Source organism: Canis aureus, chromosome 19 (genome assembly GCF_053574225.1).
Source record: "Canis aureus isolate CA01 chromosome 19, VMU_Caureus_v.1.0, whole genome shotgun sequence".
Lineage (NCBI taxonomy): Eukaryota > Metazoa > Chordata > Mammalia > Carnivora > Canidae > Canis > Canis aureus.
In genome coordinates this window covers 23,129,182-23,149,616 of record NC_135629.1, presented here as the reverse complement: position 1 = coordinate 23,149,616, position 20,435 = coordinate 23,129,182, and the positions used below count along the sequence as shown (strand labels likewise).

The 20,435-nt window shown below is 42.8% G+C and overlaps 1 protein-coding gene across 5 annotated transcripts in view; it reads left to right on the top strand.

Moving 5' to 3' along the window:
- Window positions 1-13,495: 13,495 nt before the first annotated feature.
- The window catches only part of MITF (melanocyte inducing transcription factor), a 219,497-nt gene continuing 212,557 nt past the window's right edge, over window positions 13,496-20,435 (top strand). For 4 of the 5 annotated variants that reach the window (XM_077858088.1, XM_077858086.1, XM_077858087.1 and 1 more), the window contains exon 1: window positions 13,496-13,761. In XM_077858088.1, the coding sequence (XP_077714214.1) occupies window positions 13,658-13,761 (104 nt within the window). In that variant the 5' untranslated portion in view covers window positions 13,496-13,657. The remainder of the gene's footprint in view (window positions 13,762-20,435) is intronic. The other variant, XM_077858089.1, reaches the window with a different exon arrangement.

Here is a 20,435-nt window from a genome sequence, read left to right as displayed (position 1 = left end):
TACAAGGTCTCTCTCTAGAAAAATGCGTATATATTTTGCATGCATCCTAGATACCTGGGATTTTTGCAAACCCAGTACAAGTTTACACATAAATCCAGAGGCATTTCATAACTATCTTATATACTTTTGATGTAATGGAACAATAAGTAGGTTTAATCATTACAATATGAGTATGGTTTTAATATGAAAGGTTGTTCAAAATATATTATGTAAAGAAAATGGGTTGCAAAACAATGCAGAGCATTATCTGTTACTTTGAAAAGAAAATTGCGGGCAGCCTTGGGTGGCTCAGCGGTTTAGTGCCACCTTCAGCCCAAGGCCTGATCCTGGAGACCTGGGATCGAGTCCTACGTCGGGCTCCTGGCATGGAGCCTGCTTCTCCCTCTGCCTGTGTCTCTGCCTCTCTCTCTCTCTCTCTCTCTGTGTGTGTCTCTCATAAATAAATAAAATATTAAAAAAAAAGAATAGGAAAAGAAAATTGCATGTGTGTGTATGTGTATCTTGCATGTATGTGTGTGTCTATGTCCGATAGCATTTGAAATAAATTTGGACAGTAGTTAAGAACATACTAAAAATATTTCTCTCTGGTGGATCGATGACATAATTTTTTCCTTTTTTGTTTCCTGTGGCATTTTCCTATCCTTCTAAAATGAACACAAATTATTTGTGAAATTTTATTTAGTTTTAAAGATTTTATTTATTTATTTGACAGAGAGAGAGCACAAGCAGAGGGAGCGGAAGAGGGAGAAGCAAGCTCTCTGGTCAGCAGGGAGCCAAATGTGGGGCTCCATCCTTTGACCCTGAGATCGAGACCCGACTGAGCCACCCAGGTGCCCTTATTTGTGAAATTTTATTTTATTTTATTTTTAAAAAGATTTTATTTATTTTTTCATGAGAGATTCTAAGAGAGAGGCAGAGACATAGGCAAAGGGAGAAGCAGGCTCCCTGTGAGGAGCCTGATGTGGGACTCGATCCCAGGACCCCAGGATCACGACCTGAGCCAAAGACAGATGCTCAACCACTGAGTCACCCAGGCATCCCTATTTGTGAAATTTTAAAAATAGAACGATGATAAAGAAAATACATGCTGTAGTCACTTATGGTGCAGTCTTTTTGTGCTATGTGCTCTTCTTCTTCTTCCCCTTTTCCTCCTCCTCCTCCTCCTCCTCCTCCTCCTCCCCCTCCTCCTCCTCCTCCTCCTTCTTTTCTTCTTCTTCTTCTTCTTCTTCTTCTTCTTCTTCTTCTTCTTCTTCTTCTTCTTCTTCTTCTCCTTCCTTCCTTCCTTCCTTCCTTCCTTCCTTCCTTCCTTCCTTCCTTCCTTCCTTCCTTCCTTTTCTTCTTTCTTAAAAAGAGGGAGCAAGAGACCTCAAGGTGTGGTGGGGAGAGGGGCAGAGGGAGAGAGAGAATCTCAGAGTCTCCTCACCTAGCATGGAGCCCGATGTGGGGTTTGATCTCACAACCTTGAGATCATGATCTGAGCTGAAATCAAGAGTCAGGTACTTAACCATTTGAGTCACAGGCACTCCTTGCGGTGTGGTTTTCAAAGCTCTTTGATGTAGAAATAATTGGGAAGAAGAGATAAAAAGAGGTTCTAGATCAGGCACTAAAGAGAATCCAAAGAATTAAATCTCATCATAATCATTGCTGTTATTACTGACGCAAATGGCATATTAAAAATTTACTATTTCTCTCCCCGCTTTCAAAAGCAGTATGTATATGTTGTAACAAAATAAAACATTACAAGAATGTGTGATTTTGAAAATGAATTTCTTTGTAATTTCTTAGCCCCTGTAACAGCTGTTAATGATTTAATCTATGGAGAACATTACACATATACACAGTTTGTTTCTTAAATGAAAATAGAATTGACATACTACTGTTTGCAATATGCTCCTCTTTCCCTACAAGATTTATTTTGTGCACCTTTCTGTGTGTGCTCACTGAGCTCAGTTTCATTGTTTTTTTTTTTTTTTTTAACATCTCTATAGTGTTTTTAACACTCCTATAGAATTCAACTGTGAGGATACAGCCTAATTTATCTACAGCCCTTGTGCAGTGAATCCGGTTTTTCAATGGAATGAAAATTCTTGCATTTACATCTTTGCAGCTTTGTGAGTATATTTTTGTAGTCTAAATTTCAAGAAATGGAATTCTTAGTCTTAATTTTTTATCAGGTACCTGTCATGCCATCCCCATTTCTACGTTAATCTGTGGGTCCTACTGAAACAGTGGCAGAGGGCGAGGAGCTGAGTTGTCCTGCTGGCTGTGGATTGGAAGTGCTCAAGATTCCTGCTTGACCAAACAGCTTCAATGTTAAGAAAATATGACTTTCTCAGTCTGCAGCAGCCAACATGTTTGCTTTGGTTTAATTGCTGGTCAGAGGAAAATACATCCCAGGAGAGAGTGTGTGTCTCTACCTCATCCTCTTTTCTCATGTTTATCTGAGAAGCAGAGAAGTCCAGTGATTACTTGAGGCATTATGAGGGATACTACAGTTGTTATGCAGGATGCCAACTGACTTTTTTAACAGTGGAAAGAAGTATGGATCATTCTAAGAAGTTTGACCTCAACAGTGTCAAATGCTACTTATCTTTCCCTCCTGAATCTGCAGAGATCCACCCCCCACACACACACAAATCCAAAAGTACCTTTTCTCTAGATCTACAGGTTCAGAATTTCCCCCACAGACAGAAATGTTCATGAAAATCAAATCAAAACACATCCTCAGTGGTTGAGCATCTGCCTTTGGCTCAGGCCATGATCCCAGGCTCCTAGGATTAAGTCCCTCATCAAGCTCTCTGCAGGGAGTCTGCTTCTTGCTCTGCCTATGTCTCTGCCTCTCTCCATGTGTCTCTCATGAATAAAAAATAAAATCTTTGAAAAAAATAAAACAAAACAAATCACATCCATACAGTGGAATTCTATACAGTAATAAAAACAAACTACACTCAGTATCATGGATAAATCTTTAAAAATGTTGAGTGAAAATCAAGATACAAAGGAATTCATACCGTATAATCCCTGAGTACCTATTGTTGTGTAACGAGTTACTCCAAAGGTTCTTTGTTTAATGTGACAGAAATCACTTATTATTGCTCACGTTTTCTGTGGGACAGATATTTGGAAGTGGCTGGAGCAATTCTGCCTAAGAGTTGCTGTTGAGGTTGAGGTTGTAGTCAAATGGTTTTTGGGGGTACAATTATCTGAAGGCTTGACTTGGGTTGGTGGTCCACTTCTGAGGTGGCTCAATCACAAGGCTGGCAAGTTGGTGCAGGCTGCTGGTGGGAGGTCTCAGGTCCTGTCCATGAGGGCCTCTTCAAATGACCACTTGAATCCCCTCATGTTCCCCTCAAAGTGAACAATCTGAGAGAACTAGGTGGAAACCATAGTAAACTTTTATGACAGGCTTAGAAGTTAGTTACAACAGACGAGTCCTGATTCAATGTAGGAAGGGACTACCAGGAGACCTGCATCATTGGAGGCCATCTTGGAAGCTGGCAACCATAATTTCGTTTAACTGAAGTCCAAAAATGGGTAGAAAAAACCTATATTGCTTAGAGAGACATGCTTAGGTGTTAAAATTATAGGAGCAAAAAGCAATGATTACCATAAAAGAAGTTGTGAGTGAATAAGGATCATTTGTAGAAGAATACATTTGTTTTATGCTCTTTTCCAAAGTGTAACATGTTTCATAATTGCAAGAAAATACTCTTAAAAAAATTAAACCGAAAGAGAATTGACATGAGAAACAGAAAGTGTGGGACATGTGGGTGGGCTCAGTCAGGAAAGCATCTGACTTCGGCTCAAGTCATGATCTCAGGGTCCTGGGATTGAGCTCCGGGTTGGGTCAGACTCGGGAGTCAACTTATCTCTCTGCCCTTCCCCTCTGCTAGTGCTCTCTCTCTCTCAAATAAATAAAATCTTAAAAAAAAAAAAAAAATCCAAACCAAAATGTGTTCTTTTGTCTTTGAGGTCTCAAACATAGATGAATAGATTTCCAAAGGTAAATTTAAAGTATGATCAAAAGAAAGTAACAATAGCAACAATTAACACTGATAATAATATATAATTTTCCAACAGTTCTTACGAGTTCCAGAAAATAAAACTCAAAGTGCTATTCCTTGTTTAATCCTCAGGACAACTAGTTTGTTTCTAGTATCTCCTGTTTATAAATAAGGAAACTGAGAATTAGGGTGATTTAGGTATCTTGCCCAAAGTCACACAAGCAATAAGTGGTGCAGCTAGCATTTGAAGCCAACCAGTGTGTCTTCCTGGTACGGAAAAGATGGTCAGACTACTGGTATACATTTTCACTCTCTATTTTTGCCTAAATTGAACAAACTTTGGACATCCTTTGCTAGATCAGTTTACTAGTCTTTCCCAGTAAGGGACTGGCACCAAGTTAAGTACTGTCAACTAGACTTCAATAAAAAAAACCGAGAGAAAAGAAAATGAAAATAAAGGTTTAGATGTTTTCTGAATGACTAAAGAAATAAAGTAATTAATTTTATTTATTTTGTAAATACCTTCTATGGTGTGTATCATGTGGCAAGCACTGGTTTGTGGTCTATGTGTCCTACAAGTATTAATTCTCATAGAGTCCTGTGACTGTCCCCTGAGGTCCACTCTCATTCATCCCTAAGAGGAAGTCCCTGGGGATCTCCCTTCCTTCACTTGCCCTGAGACAGGCTGGAAGTTTTCTGTTTTTCTACTTACTTGACTTTTGAGCCCTGGGGCCTGATATTTTAGCATCTTACTTTTGCAAATCAATTCAACAGCAGTACTGTTGAACCCTGACTCTTACTGGATTTTACAGGGAAACAAAGACGAATGTATTTTCTTCTGTAAACCGACAAATGAGTCTTTGTTTTGTCAAACTTTCTGACAAGTTTTTGGGCTAACACAGATGAGGATATCAAACCCTTGAGATTTACCCTTGTAACCTTCACGACAGGAAATGTGCATGCATCTTGGTTTATTTCAGTTTCTGATTTTAGTTCCTTTAATAAGTGCTAAATATGATTCATTCAGTTATTTTCCAGCATGATATTTCTCCAAATCACCCATCAGCAAGTCTGAACGTGTCCGCTTGTTGTTCTAATGAAGAGATCTCAGCCTCCTTATCAGCAATGCCTCTGGGACACAGGCTAAATTCTACTGTGATAAATCAATTTAGATTAGGAGACAGCCCTAGTGATGGAAAGTTATTTCATTTAATCAATATTTGCCTGATGTACAAATGGACACTGTGGAAAACCTAAGTTAAAATCCCATTTTTATTTGCATTATCATTGCTATCATTACAAAAAGTAATGATGTAAATTTGTCAGAAAACATATTTTCTTTTACTCAATGGCTAATCCATTTGTTTATTCAGCAGACAGTTATTAGATGTCTATTATGGACATGATCCCCGCCCTAAAGGGGCTCAGAGTCTGGGCAAGGGTAGGGGTATGTTGGGTTTCTGTGCGTTGTGATGGTGGCAGTGGGGCAGTGGGGTAGTGGGGGTGAATTTGCATAGAAAGTTAAATAAATATAATGTAGTATGTTGCACATAGTGTATTTGGAGAACTTAGAGATGGGGGCTCTAAATCAGTCTGGGGACCTGGTGAAAGTTGACAGGGTACAGCAAGACTTCTTGATGAAGGTAACACCTGAGCTGTTTCTTAAAGAAGAAAGAAGTGTGTTAGACCAAAGAGGAAGAGAAGGGGACTCCAGGCTAGAGAGAAAGAGTGTGACATATTCCGGGAGCTTCAGGCAGTTTGGGGTTACTGCAGCTGCTTAGTATGGAAGTCAGGGAGTGATCTGAGAGGAGGGAGGGAGGGATGGAAGAATCCAGGACAAGGACAAGGAGAGCTTGGTATCCAATATTAAAGAGCCCAGTCTTTATTCTGTAGCAGTGAAAATCCTAAAAGGCTTAAAATAGGGAAAAGACAAGATGAGATTTGTGTTCTAGAATGATCTCTCTGGCAAATTTTGAAAACATGTGTGCTTCGTGGTCTAGCAGTTCAACTTCCAGACAGTGAGTGTGAATGGGAACAAAGATTTAGTAACTAAGATAGAAGCAAAGTTACCTTTATCTATAACAGTGAAAAATTGGAAACAATCAAAAGGTCCAACAATGTAGAAATTAGAAAAAAATTTAGTAAATATATAACATATTTAATATTTTATATTATATTTATATTGTATAGAAGTAAATTATATGGGATCCCTGGGTGGTGCAGCGGTTTGGCGCCTGCCTTTGGCCTAGGGCGCGATCCTGGAGACCCAGGATCGATTCCCACGTCGGGCTCCCGGTGCATGGAGCCTGCTTCTCTCTGCCTGTGTCTCTGCCTCTCTTTCTCTCTCTCTCTGTGACTATCATAAATAAAAAAAAAAAAAAAAAGAAGTAAATTATATTTATATATAACCTATTTAATATTATAATATATTAAATAAATAAAATATTTTAAATGAGGTTGTAGGTAAGGAAACTACTCATGATACATGAAAGGGAAAAGTGTCAAGGTGACATATTCAGTATGACCTTTTGAATATTTATTGAGACTGTACATACATATATGTGTGTGTAATGAATATATTGAATATTGAACAACTTATACCTAACTATAGACATCACTGGATACTGGTATTATGGATGCTCAATTTTTTTTCTTTTACTTATCAACATTTTGTAATTTTTAAGTCATAAATATTTTTACGACTTCTCTGATAAGAATATAAATTTATTTAAAATATTTTACATGGAAGCCAGTAAACTCTGGCTACTTTGGTAGCTATTTAGAGGAAGACAAAAACCAGAAATGCCCATTTTGGAGTATATATTCCATCTTTTGCTGTATTATCTCATGGAGCATTTTGTGTTGCACTTCTGATTCTAATTCCTGTGGCCTTAGATAGCTTGGAACAAGAATGAAAGGCATGAGTTTTGTTGATTTTTCTGCATTGAGTTTGGAGTCACAAAGTTCACACCAGTATCAAATCACTCTTCCAGCATTGCTTTTGTAACTGTGGGGTGACAGCCACCTGCTGCCATTGGCCTGGCTGCCAAAGGCACTTCTTTGCTTGGAGTCTCTCCTTGACCAGGTTTTAGTCAGTCTTCTCTGAATCCTCTTCCTAAATAGGCCTTGACTTTTAGGTTTCCAGATACACTGACCGATTTTAGCAAAAGTCCTGTCAAGATGGTTTAGCCACCATTCACATCCTTGATATCTGGTCACCTTCCTCATCTCCCACCAGCCCCCTTGTCTGCCTTAAGTAAGAATCCTGTAATGGGGCGCCTGGATGGCTCATTCGGGTAAGAGTCTGCCTTCAGCTCAGGGCATGATCCTATGGTTTTAGGATTGAGCCCACATTGGACTCAGTGGGGAGTCTGCTTCTCCCTCTCCCTCCGCCCGCCCCCCCACTCCTGCTGTCTCTCTCTCTCTCTCAAATAAAATCCTTAAAAAAAAATCCTGTTAAGTCAGTTTAGTAAAGAATTACACTACTCATTTCATACTTTTCTACCATTGACCACCTTCCACCCCCACCCCATCCACATTCTGCTTCTTGGTTATAAATACCCAACTTTTCCCAGTTGTATTTGGAGTTGAGTCTAATCTTTTTCTCCAAGACTAAAGCCCCATTGCAATGGTCCCTATAGATATCACAATAATCCCCCTAATAAACTTGGCCTTACAGTTCTTGAGTAAGTGTCAGGATAACTTTTTCTTTAACAGCTTTTAACAAGGTAATTCTATCCTTAACCCCGCTGCTCGGCTCATAACCCTGGTGACTCTTCAATTGCTCTGCTGCAATCAGCTTTTCTTGAGACCTATCAGATTTCCATTCCTGAAGTCATTTAAATCACCCTCCAGATCCCAGCTAGCTCTTTCTTAACCCATTTATGTTGCCATTTACAATCAGATCTAAATTTCACAAATTTTACATTGGATTATTTTTTTAAAGATTTTATTTATTTATTTATTTATTTATTTATTTATTTATTTATTTATTTATGAGAAAGTAAGAGATTGTATGAGTGTGAGTGGGGGAAGAGAGGCAGAGGAAGAGGGAGAGGCAGATTCTCCGCTGAGCAGGGAACCCTATGGGGGGGTTAGATCCCAGGACCCAGGGATCATGATCTGAGCTGAAGGCAGACGCTCAACTGACTGAGCCACCCGGGCACCCCTTTGCATTGGATTATTACTTATTTTTCTTATTTATTACAACTATTATTTGTTGTTATCTTTTTTTCTAGCCTCATTTTTATTCTTTCATCCTGGCCTTATGACACCCCTTAAAGCAATGGTTCTAAAATTTTTATGTGCCTAAGAACTAGCGGAGGACCTTGCTAAAAATGTAGAATCTCAGTCCCCACTCCTTCAAGAGCCTGATTTACCTGGTTTGCTTCTGGGCTTGGAAATCCAGATTGCAATTCACACCCCAAGTAATTCTGATGGACATAGTTCGTGAACAACAAACACTTTGAGCATGGCACACCACTTTCCTCTCCTGGTCTACACAGCATAGCACTCTTCCCTTTCCCTTGGCCCTTATTCAATGGCTTTAGAAAACTGCATTAGACACCTCTTGCAAGAATAATATATTTAGAAGACCACAGACCCTGGAGGAGCAATAAATGACCACAGAGTGGTCCATGATGTTTCTGAAGTTGCAGTGATGTTTGAGCATGTCCTCTTTTCTGGTGAGAAGATCTATAGCTTTTACCAGATTCTCAAAGAAATCCACTATCCACAAAGTTAACCCAACAAAGCCACAAAGCAGACTTATGCCTTGACAATTAATTATCTACCCATTTGATATGTTTCATGTCTGAATTTTGTGTAGCTTAGATTGTTTTCTTGAGCAGGTCCATGTTTGGGCACATATTCCACTGCCTTGGCACATGTAGAAGAACATACACTATAGGGGTGATGCAGAAGCCTTGCCTGTTGACCACCTCGTTCTCCCTTCCCCATCATCCTTTTCCTTAGCATTAAAAAAAATTTACATTGTTCTTCCTCTGAGCCTATCTCACCTTCTTTTGAAGTAACTGTATAGCCTTATTACTGTTCAATCCTGTGCTCATTAGAAATGCTTCAAATAAGAGAAACAGAAGTTAAAAGGGGGAAGCTAACAGAAGGTAGCTTTATGTGTTTCTGTCTACATAACTGAATTGATTGCTCCCAGGGAGAATGCAAAATAGTTTTTTACTCTAAGTCTCTAAAGCAGTAAGGGAAAGGGATATGGAAATGGCTTTGGGTATATATCCTTACAGTCAGAGTTCGGGCACAAAACCTAGGTCTGCCAATTGCATCAAGTCTTGAACTTGGACGGGACAACAAATAGGCAAAGCAGCCAGGAGTCAGGCTAATCCATTCTGGTGGTGGGTGGTTGGGGCTCTGTGCAGGTCCCAGAGGCAGCATATTGTCAGCATGCCATGTTCAGTGGCAAAGAAGCAAGCTGTGATGTTTAGCCAATGACCTGGAGGTGGTGTTGGTGGTGGCTTCACTAGCTCAGTTCTATGGCTCATATTTTGGAGTTGCTGCTGGTCACACAGCTTCTGTGCCAGGTCCTGCTGCCCTTCTTGAGAGTCTTGAGTCCTCAGGCCACTTCCAATGAATTGCTTTCTGCTGAAATTAGCCACATCCTGCTGCTCTTGGCTGTTTCCTGCAAACATACCATGAGCAACCTTGTTTCCATCCACATCTTCCTATGTCCATTCTCTCTTTTTGAATGACATACCTTTTAATTTAATTTTATCAGAAATTGTACCCCATTTAAAAAATCATTCTGACAGTTCCCTCTTTTTCTCTCTTTTTTGTTTATTTTTTATCATGGAAAATTTCAAATATACAAAAATAGAGGGAGTAGAATAGTAAACTTTCATAGCACATTACCTAGTTTCAACATCTTATTCACATTTCATCTTTCCTTTCCCCACTCTATGGGTGGGGGGATAGAAGGAGAAGATGTGGGGTATTTTATGGCAATTCCCAGACATCATATTGTCTCACCCATTAATACTTTATATGTGTCTCTATCAGATAAGAACTTCAAAAATAAAATAAGCACAATGTCAGTATCATACTTAATAAAATTGCCAATAATTTTTAATATCATCCAATTCCAGTCTATGTTCATACTCTCCTAGTGTTCTCTGAAATGAGTTTTGGCAATTGTTTTGTTTAAATAAGGCTCCAGATAAAGTCTACACAATGTATTTGAGTGATATTTCTCTTTTCCCAATTTATTTTTAAAATTTAGATATAATTCACATAGATGACAGTCTCTTACATCCTTAAAAATCTATAGCAGTTCCTCTTTCCTCTTTATGTCATACTATTTGTTTGTTGAAGAATTTCTCAACATCTTGTAGAATTTCTCAATTTCTGGGTTTGTCTGACTGCATCCTCATGACATTATTAATATGTTCTCTCTCCTTTTCCCCCCTGTAAATTGGTGATTAGATCTAGGGGCTTGATTAGATTCAGTTTTCATGTTTTATGTCCTAGATTTTTCTTTTGTTTTTCATTTTTCTTTAAGATTTAGCTTAGTTACATCTCCTCCAAGAATTCTTCACTTTATCTCCATCCCTGCCTTTAGTGGTGGCTTCTTTCACAGACACTTGTAGCATTTACCTATTGATTTTTCCATCAGATAATTTTTGCTCCTATTCCTAAAAGAGTAAGATCTATGTCTTGAGTGCAGGGACCACACATGGTTCAAAACTGCTATTTTTCCTATATCTAGTGCATAATATGGCTGACACAGAGTAGCTTCTCCTTAAGTAGTTGTTGAGCTAAGTGGATATGAAAGTACAAATCATACACCAATTACTCGCTGCTTAGTACTTGCTGCCTTCTGTGTGGTTTCTCACTGGGTTACAAGCCTTGACCAACTCCTGGACTATGAGTCTCTTGAAGGCAGAGAAGAGGTCATCCATTCTTGTGGTCTGGCTACTTAACACAGGGCTCTGTCTATAACTAGTGCATGTTTGATGCATATTAAAGTGAAGACTCTTGCCCATCTATTCTTGCTGGATTTTTATGTGCTCAAATGAGGGGTGTATACATGTGTGACAAGCATGTACAAAAGAGTAAAGTATTAACATATACTAAGTGTGACAATTACTATAATCTTTTGTACTTTTTTTCCTTTTGTACTTTCAATAGACACAATCCCTGGTTGAAATGTAGGAAGATACTTTTATTGCCTTTTTAAAGAAGAGGTATCTACTACTAGCATTTAATTCATTAATGAAGAGAGCTACAGGGCCATCTATCAGGTGGTCAACTTTTTATAACGTGGATTAATGGTATGGCTATCCATAGGGAAGCGTCTATTTAAAGGAGTGAAAAGTTTTTAGGTGATTACTCAAAGCTCTTTTGGTGGCAAGTGACAAAAATCTAAACCATAATAGTTCCAGCAAAAAGAAAAGAAGTTTTGGTTCATATCTCTGGAAAATCTAAGGATATCTGTTTCTCTGATTGTTGATCTTATCTCACTGTCTCAGTTTTGGTCAGCTTTCCTATGTAGCCATAACTAATTAGCTCTAAGTTGTTTTTCTTTGAGCACCATACGTCCACACATCAGTCTTTCCTGGTTGCCCTACACAAAAGATCAAAGGAGAAATTTTGGTCATGCTAGTGTCCTCTATCCATCTCTAAAGCAATCAGTGTGGCTAAGGAAAAGGAGCCATTTGTTGGTCAGAATTAAGTAACATACCCACTCCCATTGGGTGGCAGATGGCACTCTATAATCGATCACTCTGTCACATGTGATAGAAGAGAAGGTTTCCCCAATGCAGAAAAGGATGAGACCAGGAGAAAAGGTGTAGGAGAAAAAACAGTAGTTTATCTTTGTATACTTCAGAGCAATTTCATCTCAGAATTCTGTACTCTATGGATCTCTCTGGAAGGTATACTTTGTTGGAGGTAAGTTCAGAGCTGTTAGCTTTCTCCACAGTTTTTTTTTTTTTCCCCTTCAGGTTTGGGTTCCTTTGATCTAACAGGTTCTATCTGATGTAATGAGTGACAATGGACTGATTCATTACAGTTTTAAAGAGGTTATACATGGCAGTTCTACCATGAAGTTCTTGATAGCCTTTGAGGGGTCAATGGAATCCTGGGAGATGCCCAATCATTAGCCCAGCCTCCTTAGAGTTTTATCCCAGGGCGGTCATTTAGTTTACTACTCCTAAAAGGACAAAGTCACAGATGAAATGTTAGTCTGAGAGGAGTATCTTCAAGATACGATAGATAAAAGAATGACCATTGAGCAGCACTTTTATAGGCTACAGATCACTTTCCCTTGCGTTTGATCTTGCAACTTCTTCTGAGACAGATTTGCCAGTCTCCTCTGTTACAGATGAAGAAATTGAGGCTTTTAGGAATCAGTGACATGCCAAAGATTACACCGTCCTTTAGACAAGGATTTTGGGATTTCAGCTCTGACTCTTATAACTTTCAATGCCAGCCTCTAACTCTCTACTGCCTCCCTGATGCAAGACACTTTTAAAAGAAGGAACACATCCTACTAGTAGGAACTAATCAGAGGGAAGGTCTGGAAGTAGAATTGAGCCATGACTGCGTCAGTTATTCTGTTACCTCAAAGAGTGCCAGGAAGCTCAGGAGGGAGGATGACACCTGTACAGCTTATGCATCCCCCAAATTCACTCCTGAATTATCAGGAAAATCTCGTTTTTTTTTTTTTTTTTCTTTTTACTCCCAGCCAACTGAGAAATTAAAGGCTGACGGTGACGACGCTGTTTCGTAACTCGGTGCCTTTTAAAATTAATGAAACTTTCAAGTGCTGCTTTAGATTAAAAGTGGCTAATTGGATAAAGGGAAAAGAGCCACTCAGCTGGATGAATGGGATCGTAAAAAGCCCAGACTGAGTTATAGGAAAGGAATGCAGGAGAAGAATTCTTGCAATAATGTTTTAATTATAAAGTGAAGGCAAATTCCTCCACTCTCTTCCAATCTGAGGACAAGCTGGTATGTCGCAGCAGCGCTGGGGAGCATACAGGCTGAGAGTAAGCCCTTTTATTTTTAAGGCAGGCTTGAAGGCTAAAACTTTCGAGTGCCCAAACGCTTCACAATGAAATAAAAAAATAATTAAAAAAATTTTTTTTTAAAAAAAATTTTATTTTATTAAGGACCTGGCGTGCCCTCGAAAATGTCCGAGCGGGGAGTAGAGGTGACGGTAGGAGAGCAAGGCTGAGTCCGTTCTTATTAATATTAAATAGCCAAGTCTGTACCCTTGAAGCAAGTGGGGAGAGAAGAGGGGAGAGGAGCTGCTGACATTGACAATGATTCCAAACAGGAGTTGCAATAGCGGTGTCCACCACGTTGCCTCTGCCCACGCCTGGCCTTCTGGGAGTTGTAGTTTTCGCGGGAGCGGCTCCCCCGGCGAGCCGGGCACGCCCCGTCCGGGCCGAACTACAGATCCCAGGCAGCGCCCCGCCGCCCGCCCCTCCCGCCCGGGTGCGAGTGTAAACTCGCCGCGCCGGGGCGGGCGGCCGCGCGCGGGCGAGCGGGCTGAGCTGGGCGCTGCGCGGGGGCGCACGGCTCGGGCGGGGGGGGAACCCAGGCCCCGCCACCTTCCCTCCGCCCCCCGCCCCGGGCTCTGTTCTCACTTTGCAGCCGTGGAAGGACTGGGAGCGGGAGCCATGCAGTCGGAATCGGGGATCGTGCCGGATTTCGAAGTCGGGGAGGAGTTTCACGAAGAGCCCAAAACCTATTACGAACTCAAAAGTCAACCTCTGAAGAGCAGGTGAGTGGTGATGACAGCCGGAGGGAGGCGCGGCGGGCGGCTGGGGGGCCCCACGCCCCGCAGCCTGGGGCGAGGACAGCCGGTCGCCCGGGCTCCGGGACAAGGACCCCGTGTCCTTGCCCGGGGGCAGAGGGCGACGTGCCCCCCGCAGGTGGGGGCCGCTCCCGCGCGGCCGGTGCGCCTCTGGGGAGCTCCGCCCAAGTGCACTTCGGGGCGCCGCGGGCAGGTGAGCGGGCGGTCCCTCGGCTGGGGAGGCTGGGGAGGCTGGGGAGGCTGGGGATGCCGGCCGCCGAGACCAGGTGGGGGCTGGGGAGCGCCCCGGCCCGCAGGTGCGGGAGGAGCAGCAGCAGCAGCAGCAGCAGCAGCAGCAGCAGCAGCAGCGCGGGACCCCAGCGCCCGCCCGGTGGGAAGGAGGTAAAGGGAGTTTCTGCTGCACCCCTCTTCTGCAGATCCTAGCGGGTTGAGGACTCGGAGAGGCAGTGCTTGGGGTGGATTGAGGCGCGACGCCGAGGGAAGCAATTAGTTGGTCTGGTGCCGGCTCCTCTGGGAAAGCCCGCCCCCCGCCGCCTCCAGGTGCTGTTTCCGCGAGCCCCGCCTCTCACCTCGCAGACGGCGGCCCCGGGAGCGCGGTCCCGTCGGGGGCCGCAGGTGGGCGTGTCTCCTCGTCCAGGTGAAACTCCCCCCTCCCCCCCCTCCCCGCGCGCCGGCATCCCTCCACCCCCGCGGCTCTAGAGCTCCATTCAAATCCAGGCCTTTCCTGGAGGAGAGGACAGCCTTGGAACCGGAGGGTGTGGCGACACACCTGCTTGGCGGGTCCCCGGCTTGGCGGCCGCACGTGTTTAATATGCTGGGGACTTCAAAAACTTTTTGGAGAGAAGTGAAGACGCCCGCTGGTTTGGCGCCCCATCACCTGGAGTGCCCACTTCCTGTGCGACCTCCATGCCCACTCGTCTATCGGAATGGGTTGGGTATCTTCCTTTCTCTGTCCTGTGGCCCCCTCCGGGCGTGTCCAGCGTTTACCAAGAGGGAGACGGACCCTCGAGGTTGGGATGCTAGAGAAGGGTTTTCTGTCCATCCGCTCTGAGTTGTGGAAGACCATTGCAAGTCTGAGTGGAGGGTTCAGCGGCGCTTCTGCAGCCGTCTGCGACCTTCCTGCCTGCTCCTGGCAGTGGGCAGCGTCTGGGTGAATGGGCCTGGCTGGCTGGCAGAGGGCGAGAGGGTCCAGCAATCAGGGGGTGGGGGTGGGGGTGGGGGTGGGGAAGAGAAGGGCAACTGAAGCAGGAGCAAAGTATAGCACAGTCTTTGCTTCTGGGGTGCACGGGGCTCCTGTTTGCTCTAGTGGCAAGCAGAACCAGGTTTGTTTCCTTTAGGGCTGTGTCAAGACTCTGAATCCAAGTCAGGAAAGAAAATCTGGGAACGGCGTACCACTGACTGGGCTGCTGAAGCAGTGTCTTTGCAGATGCTTGAAGGGGATTGGAAGGAAACGCAGTTAGATGCCTAAAACCAGCCTTTAGTTGATGGTTTCTCTTCATAATGGCTGTTTTGTGTGTGAGCAGAGATTGTGTGTGTTGGGGGTGGGGGGTTTTGAGTAATATTGTGTAAAGGGTATTGTTGGTTATGCTCATTGGGGCTTTATGTGCATTCGGCTGAAGGGACCAGTGTTTTACCGAGCAGTCTCTGCTTTTGCTTCTATAAGCAAATGCTTACATGGCCAGAATGAGGGAGTGAGTGTTTGAGTGAGTGAGTGAGTGTGTGTGTGTGTGTGTGGTGTGTAGTCCCGAAAGAAATGAATTAACCGGACTGTTTGGAACATTTTTGATGGGAGCTGATACATAACATTAAATGAGTTTGAGAGAGTGAGGAAAATACCATCTGGAAAAACCCAAATGAGTGCCATGAAACTCATGTTGAAGGATTTGGGCCTGTTCTTTTTCAGAGTCGGCAAAAAATTACTTGCAAGGGTGAACGTCCTCGGTAGCTAGCTAGCATGTGTAAGGAAAAATGTGGGTACGTGGGAAGCAATGGCTTCACACGTTGAAGCTAGAAACAGGTGCGGGACAGAACCGGTATGGAGAGGAATGCTAAATTAAAAAAGTTGTTGTAAAACTTGTCTGTGGAGCAGACACATGCTCTTTGAAATAAACCAGTTAAATAAAATCTGTGAATAAATATATGGGGTTGGCAAAATTTCCCCATACTGTTTTCCACAGTTGTCTAACTTATTGTCATCGGCATCTGTTGTGTGACTTTAAAAGGGCTACATGTTGTTGGGGGCCTCCTCATGGCTTTTTGTCTGAAGTCTTTGCCAGGGCACCTCCCTTCTTGTAAGTTTTGGTTGGAAAAAAGCAGAAACGGAAAGGTTAAGACTGCTGTAGCCATTTCGTCTATCGGTTGTATTTTCTGGATTGTCTCTTGGAGTTGAAAATGTGTTCAGAGTCGGCCCACCTCTCAGCGACTCCTCTGTTCCCACTTTGGTCCAAGTCCTCACCAGCCTGTGCCAGGGTTATTGCAGTAGTCTCTTAACTGCTCTCTTGCCTTCTACTCTTACCCCTTCTGGTGGATTTTCTATGCGACTGCCACAGTGTTTCTGATAAAATCGCTTCTCAAGGGGGGCAGATTTTGCCCCCCAGGGGTCTTTTGACAATGCCGGGGGATATTTTTGGTTGCCCAAGTGGAAGGGGGTTGGTGCTGGTTGTTAGTCAATGGAGGCTGGAGATGCTGCTTGCACAGGATAGCTCCCTCAACAGAGAGTTATCTGGCCCTAAATTGTCACTGCGGATGCCGAGAAATGGTGGGTTGAAATGTGCCATATCGTGTCATTTTATGCTTAAAATTCTCCAATGGCTCCTAGTTTCAGTAGCACTCGAGATCCTTTAACTGGCAAAAGGCAGCCTGTGTATGTGATGGTCAAGCTCCCTGTCGGCTCTGAGTTCATTTGCTGTCGCCGGGCTCGTTTCCTCGCTGTTTCCAGAACACTCCAGACCCCCTGCCATAGGGCCTTTGTATGTTGTACTTTCTGGTGCCTCTGGCTGGACCGTCCTTTGCCCAGAGAGCCACAGTGCTCATGACCTCACCAACTTCGGGTCTCCTTTTTAGTATTCCCACCAGGCCTACCTAGACTCCCTGTGTACACTTGCTGAACCTCCAAACTCTCATTCTCCTCGCCCTGCTCTGTTGTTTCCATAATATTTATATTATAACTGACTGTCATTTCTAATATGTTACGTTTATGTTTCTCCACACCGAGACTGCCAGCTTCAAGGGAGCAGGGATTTCTTTCTGTCTGTTCCTTGTTTACTGTTGTGTTCCTAGAATCTAGAGCCGAGTTTCTCAACCTCAGTGCAATGACATTTCGTGCTGGATAATTCTTTGTTGTGGGGACAGTCCTGGGTATTGCACCATGTTGAGCAGTATCCCTGGCCTCTGCCTGCTAGAGGTCAGGACCACCCTACCCCCAGTTGTGACCACCAGAAATGTCTCCAGACAGTGCCAGATGTCCATGAGGGGCACAGTTAGCCCTATTTCAGGACAGTTGGCCTAGACCATGCCTGGCACAGGAATGATTTGTTGTTTGAACAGGTGTTGTTTTCTCCCTTAGGACTCTACTTAGGATGGGGTACTCGGTTCAGATTTTGCATTCAGCATTGTAGCCTCTTAAAATAGGCATCCAACCAGTCTCTCCAAAGGGAGGTTTATGTATTCTTCATTTGGGCTAAGCTCAGGTGTGCAGGTGTTTCATGGGGAAAGACAGTTTCTTTCATTCCTAACCCAGGGCCCCTGGCCTTGGGGAATATGAAGCTGCTGGGTTTAGATCATGTGAACCCCTTTTTGGTCATATTCACTGGCAAATCTGTGTTATAGGAAGACACATGCTATGAGGAAAGGTTCTAATGAAGAATTGTTTGCAGTTTGGTTCCGCCAGCAAGGTTCTCTGAAGCCTTTGTGTGTTCTCTTGGGAATGAGCTCTGAGTGGTAGGTGGCAGGGGAAAGGTGCCAAATATCAAGGGTGAACCCAGAATTCACACGTTGGTACAGTCGCATCAGGGAAACAGATGTGGAACTGTTCAGTGCATTCCTAGCAGTGAAGGAACTCTCTAGGTCTTTGGGACCTGAAAACAATTTTAAAACATGGTAACACCTTTTGTCCAGTTTACTGGGTGTGAAATTTTGTGGCTTTGTACTTGCTCATGCCCTTTCCCTGGATAGACTTCAGAATTGACCTAATCTATTTCCAGTTTCTTCTCTTCTCAAAATCTTAGTTATGTTTTAGGTAACTGTTGTTGAACTTCCTACAAATTAGAAATGGGAATGAGAGTGAGTCTTAGGTTTTTATGGCAAGATAGGATACAGCGGTGGTTCCCAAATGCTGATTCATAGAGAGACGTGTGAGGTTTTCACAGGTTGTGGTGAAATGAGAAAGACATAAAGACTGTTGTGTCACACGCACATGCACACTCACATGTTGCAGTATAAGGCCACTGCCACTTCTTGTATTTATTCTGAGATTTTCTCTCCAGTCTTCTTACTAAAAATACCCTTTCTGAACCTGCTTGTTCTCCACTTTGCATTTCCCTCTTACTGCAGGCTGGGACACAGACATGATGGTGGTAATCTTGCTTAACCATAAAGCCAAGGGCAATACTCTAGGGAACACTGAAAAGACAAGAGTAGAAGGAACATGGACATCTGAATGAATTTGTGGAACACGGCTAGCTATCCATCCAATCTATCAGCTCCAACTTCTACTTGAAAGAGAAATAAATTTCTCTGATTAAAAAAAAAATACACTTTCTTTTCTGAAATGATAATCCAGTCTTGGCAGAACACAACTGTCAATCTCTTACTGGTTTCTGAGAGTTTTCTTGATTTTTCTATCTGTCCAATCTGCAGGAAACTGCCAGCATTATTCTGGCATCACTGTCACTAACTAGCTGGGTGACCTTGGGCAGGCTGGGTAATGCCTAACTTCACTTTACTCATCTGACTAATGGAAGCCTGCATCATAGGGGTATTAAAAACATTAGCTGTGACGTTGACTGTGGAACAGAATTAGCAGGGTGACAGGCACATAGTAAGGGTTCAGTAAAATGTTAGCAAATAGTGTTCTGGTTATTAGTTATTATTTCTTTATTACTTAGCAGTGAGTCCTGACATTCCAGAAGGTGTTTGCATTTGGTTGTCTTTGGTTTTCTTCCCTAAGGCCAGAGTTGTTGGTTGAACAACAACCAATCTCCTAATGAATACCAGCACCTAATGAGGTATTCAGATACATTTTTTTTCACATTTTATATTTTTGATCCAACACATAAAAGTTTATTTATGTTAGTTTAAAAAAAAGCAGCTGTGGCCTTAGTGAATACATAAAACCTTATATTCAGTATGTGTCTACTGAGCCCTGATATGTGCAAATTAACACCAATGAACATAACTAAGATTCATGGAGCACTTACTGTGTGCCAGCCCCTGTTCTAAGTATTTTTTTTTAAATATTTTATTTATTTATTCATGACACACACACACACACACACACACACACACACACACACACAGAGGCAGAGACACAGGCAGAGGGAGAAGCAGGCTCCATGAAGGGAGCCCGATGTGGGACTCGATTCTGGGACTCCAGGATCAGGCCCTGGGCCAAAGACAGGCGCTAAACTGCTGAGCCATCCAGGGACTCCTCCGTTCTAAGTATTTTTATGTGTGTGCACTTAGTCTTTGGAAAACCTTCATGAGATGATAATAATAAATAAAAACAACCATGATATTAATTATAATATTTAAAACTGATAATTATTACACAGTGCTTACTACCTGCCGGGACTGTGTCTGTATATTTTACTTGTATTAATTCAATTAGTTTTCACTTCAACCTTGAGTGTATGTACTTGTATTATTCTTCCTTTACAGTGAAAGAAACTGAGACATAGCAAGTGGATGGGCCTGGATACAACCTGAGACTCCCTGGCTTTAGCTCTTGTCACTAGCCTGTACTTCTGTGTAAAAAGGCACTGTGCATAGCAGTGGAAATGCAGAGTAGCATCATTCTGTGTGTGCTCTAGAACTCCCAGTGGATAAAGGAAAGAACTCATGGACCCAGCTAAACATACAAGACAGAGTGTGATCTGGGCAGGGAGGTGGGCATCAGCAATGGGCATTTCATAGATGAAGGGAAATTGGAGGCCAGTTTTGTGAATAGGTAGGGACATTTAAGTTTGGCTTTGAAGGTCAAGCAATACCCAAGCATATTTCTCTACAGCATTAAATAAAATGTTAGACATCTTGGAGGACACATCCTAAAATAGACTTCTGGGGGTTTTTGTTGTCTGCTAAGTGTTTAAGCAGACTCCCAGACCTTCCTCATGATCTGTGAGCACCTGGTGGTGGCAGAGACTGGGTGTACATGGACAGGTTCAGAGGGAGCCATGCTGAAGTGCTGTGCTCAGCAGCTTTGCCACTTAACCGCTACATGTGTGTTCAAGACACTTAGCTTCTAGAAGCTTCAGTTTCTTTATCGGTGAAATGGGGTCAATTGAACCATTCTCTTACTGTTGGTAGAAGTTTTATTTTATTTTATTTTATTTTATTTTATTTTTTAAAAGATTTTATTATTTATGATAGTCACAGAGAGAGAGAGAGAGAGAGAGAGAGAGAGAGAGGGGCAGAGACACAGG